Source organism: Tamandua tetradactyla, chromosome 7 (assembly GCF_023851605.1).
Source record: "Tamandua tetradactyla isolate mTamTet1 chromosome 7, mTamTet1.pri, whole genome shotgun sequence".
Lineage (NCBI taxonomy): Eukaryota > Metazoa > Chordata > Mammalia > Pilosa > Myrmecophagidae > Tamandua > Tamandua tetradactyla.
Genome location: NC_135333.1, coordinates 60,114,259 through 60,133,648, shown reverse-complemented (window position 1 = coordinate 60,133,648; position 19,390 = coordinate 60,114,259). Strand labels below are relative to the sequence as shown.

Genomic DNA, 19,390 nt, shown 5'->3' with positions numbered 1-19,390 from the left:
TCAGTCTTAAACTTGATATCTTAAACTGAAATACTATAACATGAACTAAACAGCATTACCATCCTCATTTCTGTAACTGATCATGTGGTCGTAGTTCATATTTATCACTACCCATTCCATGTTCCCTTTATGCTCAGCAAGCACTTCAGCTGTCCACAGTTCTTTGCCTGGTGGGGTTACCCAAACTTTCTGTCCTGAAGTTTGAGAGCCATTGGTAGTCCTGTGTAGATTGGGTTGTTGCAGTTTTCCATTGATTTTAATCATAGGGCATGGTAGTACTAAGAAAAGCCCTAGGGGATCGCTTATATGCCAGGAAAACACTTATTTACCTCCATTGTATAGATGCAGTCCTAGTTCCCCCTGATGGTCTGGGTCATTCACCTCAGCCAGTAAAGTAATCCCCTTCTTGGCTTGTTGATCCAGGGGCATGAGTAGCCCAAAGTGACCAGTTGGCAGTGTTAGATTCCAGTTCAATGGAATTGTTGTTTCTCCTGGTGGAAGCACTCCCCCTTCTGGAACTAAAACCTGTAGACCAGCAGAGCTCAAGGTTGCAGGGACAGGAAGCAAAAATTTTCCTAGTGGAATCCCTAGGGGTAATAGTGAATGGTACCATGCCCATTTCCACTCCTTGGTTCCTGGACCCATGGATCCTGGCTATGGGAGAAACAGCACCATACAGTGGATGCTGATTCAGAGCATACACAGCCTCCTGGAGAACATCACTCCAGCCTTGCAAGGTTATACCACCTGGTTAGCATCATAATTGAGTTTTCAAAAGGTCATTCCACCATTCTATCAACCCAGCTGCCTCTGGATGATGGGGAACATGGTAAGACCAGAGAATTCCATGAGCATGTGCCCATTCCCGCCCTTCATTTGCTGTGAAGTGGGTCCCTTGATCAGAAGCAATGCTGTGTGGAATACCATGACGATGGATAAGACATTCTGTAAGTCCACAGATGGTAGTTTTGGCAGAAGCATTGCATTCAGGTAAAGCAAATCCATATCCAGAGTATGTGTCTGTTCCAGTTAGAACAAATCGCTGCTCCTTCCATCATGGGAGTGGTCGAATGTAATCAACCTGCCACCATGTAGCCAGCTGATCACCTCAGGGAATGGTACCATATCAGGGGCTGAGTGTGGTCTCTGCTTCTGGCAGATTGGGCACTCAGCAGTGGTTGTAGCCAAGTCAGCCTTGGCGAGTGGAAGTCCATGTTGCTAAGTGCATGCATAACCTCCATTCCTACTACCATGCCCACTTTATTCATGAGCCCAGTGGGCAAAGACAGGAGTTGCTGAGGAAAGAGGCTGACTGATAGCCACAGAACGGATCGTCTTACCACTTGATTATTAAAACCTTCCTCTGCCGAAGTCACTCTCTGATGTGCATTCACATGGGACACAAATATCTTCATGTTTTTAGCCCACTCAGTAAAGTCTATCTACATACCTCTTTCCCAGACCTCTTTGACACCAGTTTCCCATTATGGTCTTTCCAAGTCCCTGACTATGCAGCCAAACCATTAGCAACAGCCCATGAGTGAGTATATAAATGCACCTCTAGCCAGTTCTCCTTCCAAGCAAAATGAAAAACCAGGTGCATTATTTGAAGTTCTGCCCACTGGGAGGATTTCCCCTTACCACTGTCCTTCAGGGACATCCTGGAAAGGGGTTGTAGTGCTGTAGCTATCCACTTTCAGATGGTACCTGCATATCGTGCTGAACCATCTGTAAACCAGGCCCAAGTTTTCTTTTCCTCAGTCAATTCAATGTAAGGCCATAGCTCTTGTCTGGGAAAGAGAAGGTAACGTGGCAGGAGTGCAGATCATAGACATTTGGGCCACTTCCACATATACCTTACTTGTGCCTTCAAGACCTGCTCTGGCCCTATCTCATATATACCATTTCCATTTTATGATGGAGTGCTGCTGTGCTTGCCCAACTTTGTGGCTTGGTAAGTCAGTCAACACCTAGCTCATGATAGGCAACTGAGGTCTCATGGTAATGTGGTAGCCCATGGTTAAGCGTTCAGTCTCTACGAAGGCCCTGTAGCAGGCCAAAAGTTGTTTCTCAAAAGGAGAGTAGTTATCTGCAGCAGATGGTAACGCTTTGCTCCAAAATCCTAAAGGTTTGTGTTGTAATTCTCCTGTAGGGCCTGCCAAAGGCTCCAGACATCATCTCTATTTGCCACTTACACTTCCAGAACCATTGGATCTGCTGGATCATATGGTCCAAGTGGCAGAGCAGCTGTACAGGAGCCTGGACCTGTCACAGAGTCTCCTCTTTTCAGGTCCCCATTTAAAATTAGATGCTTTTCTGGTCACTTGATAAATGGGCTGGAGTAGCACACCCAAATGAAGAGTGTGTTGTTACCAAAATACAAAGAGACCAACTAGGCCTTGCACCTCATTTTTAGTCATAAGAGGGACCAGATGCAGCAACCTGTCCTTCACCTTAGAAATGATATCTCAACATGCACCTACCGCTGGACACCTAGAAATTTCACTGAGGGGAAAAGCTCCTGTATTTTTGTTGGATTTATCTCCTATCCTCTGACACACAAATGCCTTACCAATAAGTCTAGAGTAGTTGTTACTTCTTGCTCACTAGGCCCAATCAACATGATATCATCAATATAATGGGCCAGTGTGATGTCTTGTGGGCGGGAGAAATGATCAAGGTCCCTGTGGACAAGATTATGACATAGAGCTGGAGAATTGATATGCTCCTCAGATAGGACAGTGACGTATATCGCTGACCAGGCCAGCTGAAAGCAAACTGTTTCTGGTGGCCCTTACTAACAGCTATTGAGAAAAAAGCATTTGCCAGATCAATAGCTGCATACCAGGTACCAGGGGACATATTGATTTGCTCAAGCAATGATACCACATCCAGAACAGTAGCAATTGGAGTTACCACTGATTGAGTTTATGATAATCCAGTCATCCTCCAAGACCCATCTGCTTTCTGCACAGGCCAAGAAGGAGAATTGAATAGGGATGTGGTGGGAATCACTACCCCTGCATCCTTCAAGTCCTTAAGAGTGGCAGTAATCTCTGCAATCCCTCCAGGAATCCTGGATTGCTTCTGATTTACTATTTTGCTAGGTAGGGGCAGTTCTAGTGGCTTCTGCTTGGCCTTTCTGACCATAATTGCCTTCACTCTATGAGTTAGAGAGCTGATGTGTGGATTCTGCCTGTTGCTCAGTGTCTCCATTCCAATTATGCATTCTGGAAATGGGGAAATAATTACACAATGGGTCCAGGGCCCCATTGGACTCACTGTGAGATGGGAGAACATGAGCTAAAATTCCATCGATCACCTGACCTCCATAAGCCCCCAATGACTGGTGGGCCAGAGTTACATTTTGGGTCCCCTGAAATTAATGTCACTTCTGAACCAGTGTCTAAAAATCCCTGGAATACCTGATCATTTCCTTGTCTCCAATGCACAGTTACACTGCTAAAAGGCCATTGCTCTCCTTGGGGAAGGCTTGGAGGAAGGTTAACAGTATAAATTTTTGGCAGTGTAACAGGGTACCCCATAAAGGGACCTGGTCTCCCCCTCATTCAAGGGACTTTGGGTCTGTAAACTTTCTCAAGTCTGGAAATTTATTAGGAAGCCATGACACTCTGTTTTTATAATTCAAGTTAGACTTCTGTTCACTTGACATAGAACTCTTGTTTATACAACAAATAAGAATTTAGTAGACTGCCCATCTATTGTACTTCTTGGTACCCCATGATCTATTAGCCAACACAAGTCTCTGCAAGTCAGATTATTTGACTTCTGCTTTGAGTCTGCTGTCCATTATGATAGCCACGTCCACCTTGTCTTTGGTGATTAAGTGCTGCCACCTGGCTTCTGCCAGCTTGGGATCCAGTGATCCCCATTGTGCTTAAGTATTTCAGCTCAATGACAGCAGTTCCCACAGTAATATCTGACCTGCAGAGAAGGGCAATTACAGAGCTCTTCAGGGATGATGGCGCTAGTCTCACAAATTTATTTCTCACAGTTCTGGTAAAAGGTGCATACTCCAGACATTCCTGAGGTATAAGAGCAGACTTTCCATGATAAATCCATTTTAAGATTCCAATCTCTCTAAGTCACTGGATCCCACCATCTACATTATACCAGGGAAGTTCTGGCATTTCAACTTCAGGTAATGCTGGCTACATTTATTAGTTTTTTTGCATGGGCAGGTACTGGGAATTGAACCCGGGTTTCTGCATGGCAGGTGATAATTCTACAACTGAGCCACCATCACACCACTCTTTCTTTTTTTTTTCTAATGCCCCTTACCGCTCCCTTTCATCGATCACTAGTATTTCAATCTACTAGATTTATTTCAACATTTGTTCCCCTATTATTTATTTATTTATTTATTTATTTTTAATCCATATTTTTTTCTCATCTGTCCATAAGGTAGATAAAAGAAGCACCAGATACAAGGTTTTCACAATCACACAGTAACATTGCAAAAGCTATATCATTATACAATCATCTTCAAGAAACATGGCTACTGGAACTCAGATCTACATTTTCAGGCAGTTCCCTCCAGCCTCTCTGTTACATCTTAACTAAAAAGATGATATCTATTTAATGTGTAAGAATAACATCCAGGATAACCTATCAACTCTATTTGGAATCTCTCAGCCATTGGCTCTTTATTTTGTCTCATTTCTCTCTTCCTCCTTTCAGTCAAGAAGGTTTTCTCAGTCCTTTGTTGCTGAGTCCTAGCTTATTCTACGATTTCTTTCCCACATTGCCAAGAAGGTCCACACTCCTGGGAGTCATGTCCTATGTAGAGATGGGGAGGGCCATGAGTTTGCTTGTTGTGTAGGCTGAGATAGAGGCCACATCTGAGCAACAAAAGAGGTTCTCTTGGGGGTGACTCTTAGGCCTAATTTTAAGTAGGCTTAGCCTATCCTTTGTGGGGTTCTTTCATATGAACAACCCTCAAGATTGGGAGCTCAGCCTTTTGCTTTGGTTGTCCCCACTGCTTGTGAGAATATCAAGAATTCTCCACTTATACCACCCTTTCTTTTGTGTATTTGTCAGCTACCTTTTGATCTGTGTTTTAGCCAACCACTCAAGCAGACTGTTAATGCCTTTTCTAACCCCTTGAACTGTAACACTGAAGGCAGAATCTCTGCTTAGTGGGCCCATATCAATAAATTAATTCTGATCTAGCTTTATATTCCTCACACCATTATCCCACACCCCTAAATTCCACTGCCACACATATTCCCCTGGTTTCTGTCTATATAAATTGGAAAACTCATGTAATTCTTTTGAAGTATAATGTACATGGGTGACATTTTGTACCCCACCTTTTGGGGCCTGTTGGGACTTTCGTCTAGTTATAGGTCCAGAAGAAATGAGGGGTCATGGGTGTGGGTCATGAAAAGAATTAGAAATATCTTCCAAGCCAATTGTTTCAGGGCATTCATTTTCAGTTTCATCTGGTGAAACATGATTAATCACTCTAGGGTTAATCCCTTCAGGTGGAGGTTGGGTGGCCAACTCTTCAGGGTAAGCTGGAGGTGGGGCAGCTATGTCCTAAGGGCAGACTATTACAGGGTTATCTAGAAAAGCCTCAGCAGAGCCTAGGGTTTCGACCTTTCTACCTGCATCATTATCAATCCATATTTCACCATCCCATTTTTCAGGGTCCCACTCCTTTCTAATCAATGCCCTCCCTTTAATGGCAGACACCATGCTAGACTGAGATTTCAGTTTATGTTGTAAAGTTGCTACTCTACCAATAGGATTCTGAGTCTGATTTTTGGAGATCTCAAGTCTGTGGCTACAGGAAATAAGATTTTCCTTCAGGGCACTCATAGAAACGTTTACATCTGCAATATGGCATGTAAGCTTCTCATTTGAAACTTTCAGTTCATCCTTTTCCCTCATTAATGTGCACAGAACATCTAACAACAACCAGCCAACATCTCTATACCTCCTATTTCCACAAAACTCCATAAAGGTGTCAAAAACATGATTCCCCAGAGCTTGGCCTCGTACAAGCAAAGCATTAGAAAAATCCAATGGTGATATTTTGACTATCTCTTTTGCCACCTCACCCCATGGATTGGCAGTGTCATTCTGACTATGGGAAACAGAGTCCTTAGTGTCTTTGAGTCCAGTCAGAGTAGAAAACCATTCATGAAAACCCATTTTTAAGATCCTGTTTCTTAAGAACCACTCCTGGTACCAAACTGTATTAGCTAAGGTTCTCTAGAGAAACAGAATCAGCAGGAGATATTCTTAGATATAAAAGTTATAAAAGTGGCTCACATAGTTGTGGGAATGTAGAGTCCAAGTTCTGTAGGGCAGGCTGCAAGCTGGTAACTCCGATGAAGGTCATCAACAAACTCTTAGAAGAGGCTGACTGGATAACTGTGGGAATGGAACTGTCCAAAATCTTTAGGGCAGGCTGTGAAGCTGGCACCTCTGAGGAGGTTCTGGATGAACTCCACAGGAGAGGCTCACCAACTGAAGCAGAAAGATTCACCGTCTCCCCTGAATCCTCCTTAAAAGCCTTCCAGTGATTAAATTAACCATCACTCATTGCAGAAGACACTCCTCTTAGCTGATTACAAATGCAAGCAGCTGTGGATACAGCCAATGTAATCATGATTTAAGTTCATGAAATGTCCTCATAGCAACAGACAGGCCAATGTTTGCTCAACGAATTGACCGACCACCACCACCTGGCCACGTTGGCATATGGACCTGACCAGGATAGCATTCCTCAAGGACTTTCCCTCTCCCCTTTCTCTTGCAGACTGACCCCATTGAATGGATGGGTAACTGAATGTCTGTCAGACCAGATTCCCAGACTCTGCCTACAAAGAAGTTGTTCTTTTTTTTTTTTTTTTTAATGCAGATAAATAACTTATGAGGAAAGGCCTAATGGATTTTGTAGATCCACTGTCTGACTTCATAAATTGTAAGAACATGTTTGCTGTATTTTATTTTAAACTTTTATAGTGTAATATATATACATGAAAGTGTATATGTAAGAATAGAACCTGATGAATTCTTTTAAACTGAACATAGCTCTGTGAATAACAACCGGATCAGGAACCAGAACATGACCAGTATCCTAGAAGCACCCCTTTCTCCTTTCGTATTATTAGGGAACTTCTGCAGAAAAATTATGCATATACAGCCATATATAGCTGTCCATATACAGCCCATATACAGCTGCCCACCCCCCATTAACAGCTCACATTAGTGTGGTTACATTTGCTAAAATTAAAGTAATATTATTTAAATTGTACTATAATTATAGTCCTTTATTTACTTTAGGGCTCCCCATGTGTGCTGTATAGTCCTATGGTTTGTATTTTTAAAATTTTTATTCTGGTAACATACATAGAACCTGAAATTTCCCCTTTTAGCCAATTCAAATATGTACTTCAGTACTGTTAATTATGTTCACAATATTGTGCTACCATCATTACCATCCCTTACCAAAAGTTTTTCGTCCCCCAGACAGAAGCTCTGTACAATGTAAGCATTAACTTCCCATTCCTTACCCCTATCCTGGCCCCTGGTAACCTGTATTCTAGTATTTGACTCCTGAATTTGCTTATTCTAATGATTTCATATCAGTGAGAACACATATTATTCGTTTTTGTATCTGTCTTATTTCACTCAGCATGGTGTCTTCAAGGTTCATCCTTACTGCAGCATGCATCAGAATTTCTCTGCTGGAGGCTTTCCTGACTGATGAGTTTGTTCTGCTATGCTCAGTGTGTTCTTGGAAACTTGCCTCTGCTTCCTTCAAAGTCACTATTAACAGTTTTCTTTAATTCACCATAAATGAGTATTTATTTCAGGTACTGTTGGAAATTGAATCATGCCCTCCACAAAAGGCTTGTTGATTTCCCAACCGGTGGCCTTGTGGATGTGAACTCATTTGTAATTAAGACCTTTGAAGATGCTATTAGTTAAGGTGTTCCCAAACTGAATGAGGCTAGGCCTTAATCCAGTATGGCTGAAGACCTTATAAGCAAAGGAAATTGGACACAGAGGGAAGAAGCTACAGGAGAAGCAGGAAGCTAGAAGTCAATGGAACCCAGAAAAGAAAGAAGAAGATGCTGCCCTGTGCATTGTCATGCGAAAGAAAAGCCAAGGACCAAAGCCAGTCCCTGAATTCCACAGTCTTCTGGGAAAAAGCATCACCTCGCTGCCTTGATTTTGAACTTCTTACCTCAAAACTGTGAGCCAGTAAATTCCCTTTTTAAAATAATATGATTATTTTATTCTGCATTTAATACACTTATCATATAATATTTTGGAAGTAAAGAAAAATAGAAGCATACAATAGAATATAAAAATAAGCATTAATTCATAAGTAAATATTCATGATCCTACCACTTTATTTTTTGTCTGTAGATCTTATAGGCATCATTCTTTTACTATCCATTTCTTTTTCTTTTTACTGAATATGTTGTGACTAATTTCTAAGCATACAACTTTCAAAACTGTGTATGTCCTACCCCATAGATGTACCATAATTCATTTGATCAATCTATTTTTAGAACACTCAGATTCTTCTTATATTTCACAATTATAACCCACGTTATGTTTGGACATTCTTATAAATAAATCTAGGTACAGATCTTCAATTATTATTTTCTGAGGAAAACATTCTAAAAGCAATTAATCAAAAGGTATGCACATTTTAGAGAATCTGATAAATATTGCTTAATAATTTTCTGTAAAGTTCCCATCCATTTTTACTCCCTGTAGCAGTATGTGTGGACGCCTCTTCTTCAAGCCCTCTTTAACAATGGAAATGTTGTGTTTTATTTTTGTGAGTTTCATAAGTGAAAATAATTTCTCCTTGTCTTAATGTATGTTACTTTGGTTATTACTGTCACTTGAAAGTTTCTCAAATGTTCATTAGCCATTTGGATTTCTTTACTTGCATGCTTTTGGTTTGTGAATTTTGCCTAAATTTTCTATTTGGAGATTTACTTCTTTTTCTTAGAGTGATGTTAGCATTCTTTCTAGCTCAATTATACCATTGTTTAAGCCAACCATTATGTGATATTTGTTTTTGCAGCTGAGAAACTAAAAAAGTTTTGGTACCTGAATGTGAGGTACTGCTATAGCAAATACCTAAAAATGTGGCAATAACTTTGGCTAGAAGCATTGAGAGGGCTCAAAAATGAGTGAGAGCTATAGAGAAAGTTTATGTCATCTTAGAAAATAATTCATCACGAAGAGAATGTTAGTGGAAATATGGATATTAAAGGTACTTCTGTTCATGCCTTAGTAAAAAACGGTGAATGTATTGCTGGAAATTGTAAGAAAGACAGTTCTTGTTATAAAGTGGTGGAGAACTTGACAAAATTGTGTTCTGATATCAGATGAAAGACAAACCTTGTAAGCAATGAACTTTTGCTGAGGAAATTTCCAACCTAAGTGTGGAAGGTGGTGTAGCCTGCTTTCTCCTTACAGCTTATAGTAAAATGCAAGAGGAAAGGGATAAGCTAAGAATTAAACTTAACACAAAGGAACCAGAAATAGATGATTTTGAAAATTCACAGCTTATTCAGGTAGGCTGCTGAGACTAGAGCCAGAAGCATTCTATCAAGAACCTCTCTGAGCTTGTAGGAAGTGAGTCCCCAGATGACAAGACTCCATGTGAGGGTTTAATGGAACAGCCCTTTGCAAAAGAGAGTATGGCTGAACACAGATCCAGTCAGCCATGTCAGTGAAAATCGGAATTGGAAATGCAGTTATCCAGGAAGGATCTGTGGAAAGTTCTATTGTCTGACTCTTGGGATCTGCTTGAACAGTATGCAGAACTGACAATGTTTTTGCAAACTGGTGTGAGCAGAACCACCACCAGCTTGTATTGAAAGGGACAGAGAAGGGACGAATTAAAGGAAGATCGATTTCAAGGGCAGATCCATGGAAGCAAAGGACTGGACTGAAGAGCTCTCTTTCAACTGAGAGAGTGGGCCCACCCATATGTTTGGAAAGGGCAGATCTGCCCCTGCCCTTGGCAGAGGGAGGAGGTTGGCCTTATACCCCTTTGTTCAGAGAGAGTGTTACCACCGCAGTGCTTGGAGATGGTTGTGCCGTTCATGGAAAGCCTGCCCCCCACCCCCCACATTTACAGAGAGTGGGACTTACATTCCAGTGTTGAGGAGAGCATGGCCGCTGCACAAGCATTTGGTGTGGATGGGGTTGCTACTCCATCAGACTCGGAGGACAAAATGTCCATCCAGAGATGACTCTGGTCCTTGAAATCTAATAGAGTTTGCCCTGCTGGTTTTGGACTTGTTTGGCACCTATTTTCCTTCTAGTTTCTCCATTCTGGAATGCAGATCTTTATCCTATGCCTGTCTTATCATGTATATTGGAAACAGATAACTTGTTTTCTAGGTTTTACAGGTACATCAAGTAGAGGAATTTTGTCCCAGGATGGACCACACCCAGATAACCAGGTTTGATAAGATGTTGCCATCAACATTATTCTAAAATGGCATAAGGCTTTTGGGGTTGTTATGATGGAATGAATATATTTTGCATGTGAGAAGAACATTTCTCTTTGGGGTCCAGAGGGTGGACTATTGGAGATTAAATCATGCCCCATACAAAAGGCATGTTCGAGTCCCAAGCATTGAAGATGTTACTAGCTAAGGTGTGCCCAAACTGAATGAGGGTAGATCTTAATCCAGTATGATTGAAGTCCTTATAAGTGAAGGAAGTTGGACACAGAGAAGCAAGAAACTGGAAGTCAATGGAACCCAGAAGAAAAAGGAGAAAACACTGCCATGTGTATTGTCATAAGGCAGAAAAGCCAAGGACCAAGGATTACTAGCAGCCAGCTCCAGGATGCCATAGTCTTCTGGGAGAAAGCACTGCCTGGCTGATACCTTGATTTGGACATCTACTAGCCTTAAAACTGTGAACTAATAAATGTCCCTTATTTAAGCCAATACATTGTATGGTATTTGTTTTAGTAACTCAGAAACTAAAACAGGTCCACTTATAATCTGGAATTGTACATGAGAATTGAGAGAATGTGGAAAAGACAAGAATCCAGCCCTTTAACATTTCTTAAAATGTGAGGGGTAGTCACCTATAGCTTGTGTTTTCACAAATAGCTCCTCGATTTCATTCATTCAGTCATCAAATATTTATTGTGCACCTTCCATATGTCAGGTGCTGGTTCAGGTGTTGGCAATACAGTGCAGACCAAACACATATAGAAAAACAGATTCTGCCTTCACATGGGGATTAGACAATAAGCAAATAATTAAAATATACAAGACGTCAGATGATGACAAATGTCATAGAGGACAATAAAGGAGAGGAGGGTAATGGGAGCTATTGGAGTGTTGCAGTTTTAAAATAGCATGATCAGGGAAGGCCTCACAGAGGAAGTGATATTTGACATTTCAATGACATAGGTATTTCTTAAACCTACAGACTCAGAGCTTTACAGCTGGCTAGAATCATGGCAATCATTTAGTCCAAACTTTTAACGTTACAAATGAAGACATCCAGGCCTAGAGATGGGTCATATAGCTACTCAAGGACAGATCTAGTATATTAATTAGGTCTCTTGACTCCTTTAGAGCTTTTTTTAGTGGGCATTGGTCTGATTTTTTTTTGATAATCTGTGATTCTGTTTGTAGGTTGAGTGCCACCCCTATCTGGCTCAGAAGAATCTTATTGATTTTTGTCAATCCAGAGGTGTCTCAGTGACTGCTTACAGTCCTCTTGGTGGCTCAAGGTAGGGATGCATCTCTGGTCCTATTGGTGATTTAGGTTGTATTAGTTGAAGACAGCAGAAAATAAATAACATTCTCCAATTTGGACAGTTCGAGGAGGGCTTAAAGAAGGTGTGGGCAAGTTGTAGGGAAACCACAAGGGAGCATGTAGGTAGAGCTGTTAACACCCCTGGACCCTTTGGGATGAAGGGATGGAGCTGCTCCTGGAAGCCAGGAGAGAGTCACTTTGAAGGGCTGCCTTGAGAGGAGCAGTGATGTTTTCAGGGACATAACCTACTAGAAGCGGCTTCTTTTGCTGAGTTCTTGACTAGTGTGTCCAGTCTACTACGAGACCTCTCTATTTTATATTTTACAGATATCTCAATCTTTAAATAACATTCTACATGTCATTCCCTCCTGAGCACAGAAATTTGTGCTGTGCTCCCTATATCAGTTAGTGAGCCACCTCCCACTTAGCCCCCTGAGTCAGAAACTTGAAAATCATCCCTTTCCCATTCTCTTATCTGATCCATCACTAAGATCTAGTGATTATTCTGCAAGAGGAACTCTGAATTGGTCTCTTGGCCTCTATTCTCACTGTAACTGCTTTAGTTAAGTAGGAATTCCCTTAGGTTATTATAGTAGCCTCTTTACTTCTTCTCTCTCTCTTTCTCCTTTCTTCCTTCCCTCTCTCACAGATTTGCCCCATTCCAATTCATTTTCCCCAAGGCAGCTGAAGGAGCTGTCTCAATATGATCATGTCACTTTCCTTTTTAAAAATTCTTCAATTCTTGGCACGGCTTATGAGGCCAGTCCCATTTGGCTTCTGCCTACCTCTGGCCTAATTTCTTCTCCTTTCCCACAAACAATCCTTGTATCATCCATGTAAAACTACTTGAGGTCCTTGAATAGAACAAGTTCTTTCTAATTCCTGTGCCTGTGCATGGACTATTCTCTTTATCTGGAAATCTTATCTTTTTTTTTAACGAATGAGATTTAGTCCCTGCCCCTAACTCAGTGCCTGGGACATATTAAGGGCTTAAGAAAGGCCGGAATTATGTGAATTTTTATTACCTTCATATTTTTGTGTGAAAAGCAGCATTTGTATTTGAATTTGGTTGCAGCTAGGGAGTTCCTAGAAGACTGGACCATATTCCACAGCTACTCCCTGGGATAGAGGATAGAATGGTGGAAACCATCAGAAGAAAGGGAATTCAACTGAAATCCTGGGACTACCTCCAAGAAAAGTGGGCTCTGTTAGGTTCCTTTAGGAGACTTGAAACATAGTAACTGCTTTTTAATTGTCGGTTGGGAAAAAATGGCTCTCCAGAATTATTAGAGCCTCTCTTCCCTTTGCCTGGACAGATTTTGAGAGAAGGAGACTTTTTCATAGTCCTCAAAATTTCTTGCAATGAAGATTCCACATGTTCACAATATTAACTCCTCAGTATTTTGTGAGCTTTTCTGAGATTATTTCATCATCCTCAACAAACATTTATTAGTGCTGCTGTAGATACTATGGCAGCTCTATCAGTTTGTCTGAATGACGGCCACTCGCCCAAATAGGTGATGACAGCAAGTGATGAAATCAGAGAGCCCTTAAAGGTCAGCTCTATGGTTAGGCTAGATTCCAGCAGACAGGCATGCTAAAGCACTGAGACTCCATTGCTCAGATGTTGCCATCTGGTTCTTGAGGAAAAAGTACAAAATATACGTGAAAAGTGATGATGTGCCACTGTGCCCATCAAATATTAGCAGATGGTGGGATTTGGGGTGATATGCTTTTTTCTGTATTGTTTAAATTTCCCAAGATGAGTGTTTATTACGATCAGAAAAAAATAAATCTTTTTTTTTTAATTTTGGAGAAAATTTTTTTATTTTTTAAAGACCATACACATTTGAGAGAGCTCACTGCCCTGGGCTCTCTCTCTCTCTCGCTCTCTCTCCCTAGCAATGGTGTTGACTTGATGGATGATCCTGTGATTAAGAAGATTGCACAGAAGTACAGAAAGTCTTCAGCTCAGGTATTTGGCTGGAAGGTCGTCGGCTTAACTTCAAGTGAACTTCACCCCATTCTGGAGTCACTGGGCTCTGTGTGGAAGGTGTTAACATATTCTTGTTGAATGAGTTGAGAATTAATGGAAAATTTCAAGGGATTACCAGCAAATTGATTATAGTCATATTCCCATTCACTCAAGCCACTCTCACTCTTGCCTCTTTGCCCACCTAGACTCAGAGGATGATTTTCTACTTGTAGAGTTCCCAGGCAGTCTCCCTCTGTCCCTACCCACTGAATTGCCAGAAATATAAAATGGAACCTAGAATCAGTTGACTTAAACCTTTCATGTTCTAATGTTAGATTTGTTTGCAGGACTGGTCACATGTTAATGAATTCTCACTAAGGTATAGGTAGGTTTTGACCTCCTATTTGGGCGAGTGACAGTCATTACAGACATACTGATAGAATTGTTCAGAAAAATGCCATTTGATTTCTAAAGAACTTTCTTAGTACAGAAATTGGTGGGTTTTTGGACTTTTTCTGTACAATAAAACTCAAACTATCAGGAAAATGGCTTATATTTGGCTCTATATAATTTCCCTTTGTGTGATACTAGACTTTTTTTCCCCCTGCAGGTTTTAATCCGATTCCAGATCCAGAGAGAAGTGATAGTGATTCCCAAATCTGTCACCATGAAGCATATTCAAGACAATATCCAGGAAGGTGTTTTTCTTCTTTTATTGATACCTTTTCTATCATACGTAGTCTACCTTATTAGTTAGGTTTCATAGCAAAAACCTCAGGATCTTAACACAGTGGAATTTTACTTTTCTAATAGTTCACTCTAGGAGTTGGTGGTCAGCTTTCCATAAGTGTTTCAAGGACCAGGAACTTTCTTTCTATGACTCTGCCTTGGAGTCTTCTCCCTTTAGCCTGCAGATGCTAGAAGAAGACAGAGGATATCCTTTCTACTCACATTGAACTGGCTGATCAGTCATATGGCCACACCAGAGTACAAGGGAGGCTGATCTTTGTCACAGGGAGGCAACTAACTTGTCCTTTGGGGGTGATTGCCTTGAGTGTTGTGTTGAAAAGATTTTTGATTCTGACTCTTGTCCAGTTTTCTTTGAGAGTTAGGAATGGAGTCTGACTGGATCAGTCTCTTTATGCTGTAGAATGTATATAAAACATTGAGAGGCAGTGGTTCTTTGAAGGCAACTTTTTATCTTTTCTTCTTTCTTTTACCTCAGCCAAAGAACTGCTGGGGTGTGAAATTTGTTTTTGGAACTATATGTGTTTTCTATCTTTTTTTTTTTTTTTTTACTTTGGAAAGTGTATCTAGTAGTGGAATTGCTATATCACGTGTTTTCTATCTTGAGGAGACAGTCTATATACAGTAGTTAAGATGATGGAATTGGGATTCAGCAGGCCCAGCCCACCACTTAACAGCTGTAAAACCTCTGTGAACCCTAGTTTCTTCATCAGTGGAGTGATCAGAGACCCCATCTCATAGGGTTGCTGTTAGGATTAAGTATAATAATGCATGTAAAGCGGTTAGCCTAGGACCTGGTATATAGAAGCACCTGATAATATTAGCTGCTAATTGTCATCATCATCATTGTCATTGAAGTTATCATAGGTTATAGGCCCATACTCATTAGTCAGGTCAGTATAAACTTGTGTGAGCCTGGGCTTACCTAGGCAACCGGGTCTTCAGTAGACCTAATTCTCTGATACCCAGAAGCCAGCTATTGTGTGGGTCTTGAAGCTTCCTGCAAGCTCCATGAGGGCACTGCTGTATCCCTAGGGCTAGTACAAAATAAGTGCTCAATAAATATTGGTTGAGTGACCTATCCTTGGCAATGCCAGTACCCTCTGGCTCATTGTGGATATCAGGTTGGCCCTTGGGTGGCGGGTCAGGTTGGCTGAACCAGATACCTTCACCTCCAGCCCCAGAACACCCATTCAATAATGCCGCCCAACCCTTAATTTGTAGGGACTCTTCTAGAATTCCTTTTTTTTTTTTTTTTCACTGTGCTGCCACCCTCCATTTTGGGAACTTAGAGTGTAATTCAGGGGAAATTTCGGTATTTAATGAAATATTTCCTTTATGTTTTAGTGTCCCCTGCACTTCTAGTGCAGTGTGTTTGCACATACAGATGCTCAAATAAATATTTGTTGAGCTGCATTTCCTATGAACATTCTCTTTTGGTTCCAGGTGTTTGATTTTGAGTTAGAACCACAGGATATGGATGACATCCTCAACCTAGACAAGAATCTCCGAATGGCCAGATTCCCCATGTAAATGAGGTCTTTACTTCCTTTAAAAAAAATAGAAAGAGCAATATATTCAGATTGGTTGATTAGCCCCTGAGTAGGTTTTGATAATATACATTTCAGGGTACTGAACCTTCATATCATAATTCTTTTGTGTTTGAATATGGGCCCCTGAATGGAGCCTAAGACTATTTCACACACTAGGCAGTTTAAAAATATGCAACTATAATATTAAAATGTTTCTCTTATAAAGGAGAATCATTCTTTGTTTCTACTTTTGATTTTTTTTTTCTGTTTCTCAGGACTACAAATCACAAAGACTATCCTTTTCAAGTCCAGCTCTGAGGATCGTTTGCGTCTTCTTCATTTCCTTCTCTGCCCACACAAATTGATGTTAACCCTTATGAAAATTTTTCTGTCCTGCCTGTGTGAAGGGCTCTGTGCTCAGAGGGACAGAGGCAACTCTGGCTAGCAATATGAGGAACAGAGTTTGATATGAGTGGTTCTTGCCACAAGCAGAAGCCTTTTTCTCTGATAAATGGAAAGAATTTCACATGTCTGAGAGATGGAAAGCAAGTGCAAGAGACTGCCACAGTGCCCAACTCTACTAGCATGTGAGTGTGTGGATGACTTTCTAAAACTAATAAATGGTGTTCATGTCAGTTCATTAAGTTCTTTGGTGGATTTATTATTCTCAAATAAAGTTTCCCCTTTCCATTGGATAACCCATACTGTTCTTAAGATATTGAGCACACAGTGTGATGGAATTTTTCAAAACATACCATTTGGCCTCTGCTCTCTAAAAAGAGATATTTAATAACTCATGAATTATTTACTTTCACATTATTTAAACATTTACAGAGTTAAGAAAATAGTATGATGAATCTCTATAACCTATTACTCAGCTTCAACAATCATCAGTCCACAGCCAATCTTGTTCTACCTATATTCCCTTCTCCCTTGATTATTTTAAAGAAATATCCTCACCTTCACCCATTGAAAGGAAAACTGGATGAAACTGGGAAGCTCATAGTTCAAAACAGAGGCTTTTTTCTTATTTAAAACCCCAGTACTATACTTTACAAAAATCTTGTTATTGAGAAATAGCCACACATGTACCATCCAACCACATTATGCAACCAGTAGCTCACAATATCTTCACGTGGTTGTGTCTTCTTCACCATGATCATTTTTAGAACATTTGTATCACTCCAGAAAAAGAAATAAAAATAAAATAAAAAAAGAACTCATATATCCCATACTCCTTACCCCTCCCTCTGGTTGACCCACATAATTTCAGTCTACCTGAATTGAAATTATACTGTTCAATTGAAATTGAAACAATCTACTGAGATACCTTTATCTCCCCTTATTATTTATTTTTTATTCCCCCCCCCCCACTTTTTTCACAGTCACAGTCACAGTCACATTGTAAAAGCTATATCATTATACAATCATCTTCAAGAAACAAGGCTATTGGAACACAGCTCTATAGTTCAGGCACTTCCCTCCAGCTACTCCAATACACCATAAGCTGAAAGAGGACTATCTATACAGTGCATAAGAATAGTCTCCAGGATAACTTCTCGACTCTGAAGTCTCTCAGCCACTGACACTTTATTTTGTCTCATTTCTCTCTTCTCTCTTTTGGTCAAGAAGATTTTCTCAATCCCTTGTTGCTAGACCCCATTTCATCCCAGGATTTCTGTCCCATGTTGCCAGGGAGGTTTATACCCCTAGGAGTCATGTCCCACGTGGGGGAGGGGGAGGGCAGTCACTTCGCTTGCCATGTCGACTTAGAGAGAGAGAGGCCACATCTAAGCAACAAGAGAGGTTCTCTGTGGGTGACTCTTAGGCCTAATTTTAAGTAGGCATAGCCTGTCTTTTGCAAGAGTAAGTTTCATAAGGGTGACTCCCAGGATCAAAGGCTTGATCTATTTATTTGGTTGACCCCACTACTTGCTAGAATATCAGAAATTCTCCAAATGGGGAAGTTGAATGTTGCCCCCTTTCTCCCCATTCCCTCAAGGGGACTTTGTGAATACTTCTTTATTCACTGTCCACATCTCTCCAGGATTTATCGGGGCATCACACTAACCTGGACAAACCAGCAAAATCTCATGCCCTACTCAAGTGTACTTATGATATTAACTAAACTGACCATACAAATTAAATTAAGAAATGTCCTACCCCAAATATAAATTTTGCACCAAATAAACATCTCTCCCTTTAATCTCACACAGAAGTTGAAGTTTTAAAACATGGATGATCTCCTTTACCCAGTCTTCTGATATACCTTAGTCCTATCCAGATCAGCTTCATTCATATCTCTACTCAATATCTGATCACTTTTTCAATTTTTTAAACAGTTCCTACGTGGGGTAGTGCTGACTTTCATAGCTTAGAGCTCTAACTCTGAGTCAGGTGTCACATAACCACCCCCTCTTTTTTTTTCTCACTCATCTGTCCATACTTTGGATAAAAGGTACATCAGACACAAGGTTTTCACAATCCCACAGTCACATTGTAAAAGCTATATACTTATACAGTCTTCTTCAAGGATGAAAGCTACTGGAACACAGTTCAACAGTTTCAGGTACTTCCCTCTAGGCACTCCAATAACCTCAAGGATAATCTCTTGACTGAAGTCTCTCAGCTACTGAGACTTTATTTTGCTCATTTCTCTCTTTCCCCTTTTGATCAAGAAGACTTTTCCATTTCCATGATGCTGGGTCTCTGCTCATACTGGGGAGTCAGGGTTCCATGATGCCAGGGAGTCATGCCCCATGTAATGGGGGGAGGACAGTGAGTTCACCTACCGAGTTGGCTTAAAGAGAGAGGCCACATCTGATCAACAAAAGAGGTTCTCTGGCAGTGATGTCTGGGCATAATTATAAGTAGGCCTAGCTTCTCCTTTGCAGGAATAAGTTTCATAGGGCCAAGCCCCAAGATTGAGGGCTAAGCTTATTCAATTTGTTGTCCCCACTGCTTCCCTAGAAGGGAAAGTTGGATATTTCTTCCTTTCTCCCCAGCCCACCAAGGGAGTTTTGCAAATACTTTTTTATTCTCTGCCCAAATTACTCTGGAATATATTAGAGCATCACACTAACCTGAAAATCCCAGCACTATACTTATTATTATTATTTTTGGTATGCTGTATGGTGGGGGTCACAGTTCATTCATCTTCCAAGTGACTATCCCGTTATTGCAGCACCATTTGTTGATCTTTTTGGGAGGGATGGGGGGAGTGTATGGGCGGGGAATTGAACCTGGGTCTCCTGCATGGCAGGCGAGAATTCTATCACTGAACTACTTTTGCTCCCCAGTAGTATGCTTTAATATAGTCTTCTTGCACATCAAATTATAC

The 19,390-nt window shown here is 40.8% G+C and overlaps 1 protein-coding gene across 1 annotated transcript in view; it reads left to right on the top strand.

Annotated features, from left to right (window-relative positions):
- Positions 1–16,683, top strand: part of AKR1E2 (aldo-keto reductase family 1 member E2) — a 59,783-nt gene extending 43,100 nt beyond the window's left edge. The window contains exons 6-10 of the mRNA XM_077167886.1: positions 11,673–11,770; positions 13,699–13,771; positions 14,382–14,466; positions 15,966–16,047; positions 16,326–16,683. Coding sequence (XP_077024001.1) covers positions 11,673–11,770; positions 13,699–13,771; positions 14,382–14,466; positions 15,966–16,047; positions 16,326–16,368 — 381 coding nt within the window. The 3' untranslated portion in view covers positions 16,369–16,683. The remainder of the gene's footprint in view (positions 1–11,672; positions 11,771–13,698; positions 13,772–14,381; positions 14,467–15,965; positions 16,048–16,325) is intronic.
- Positions 16,684–19,390: the final 2,707 nt, after the last annotated feature.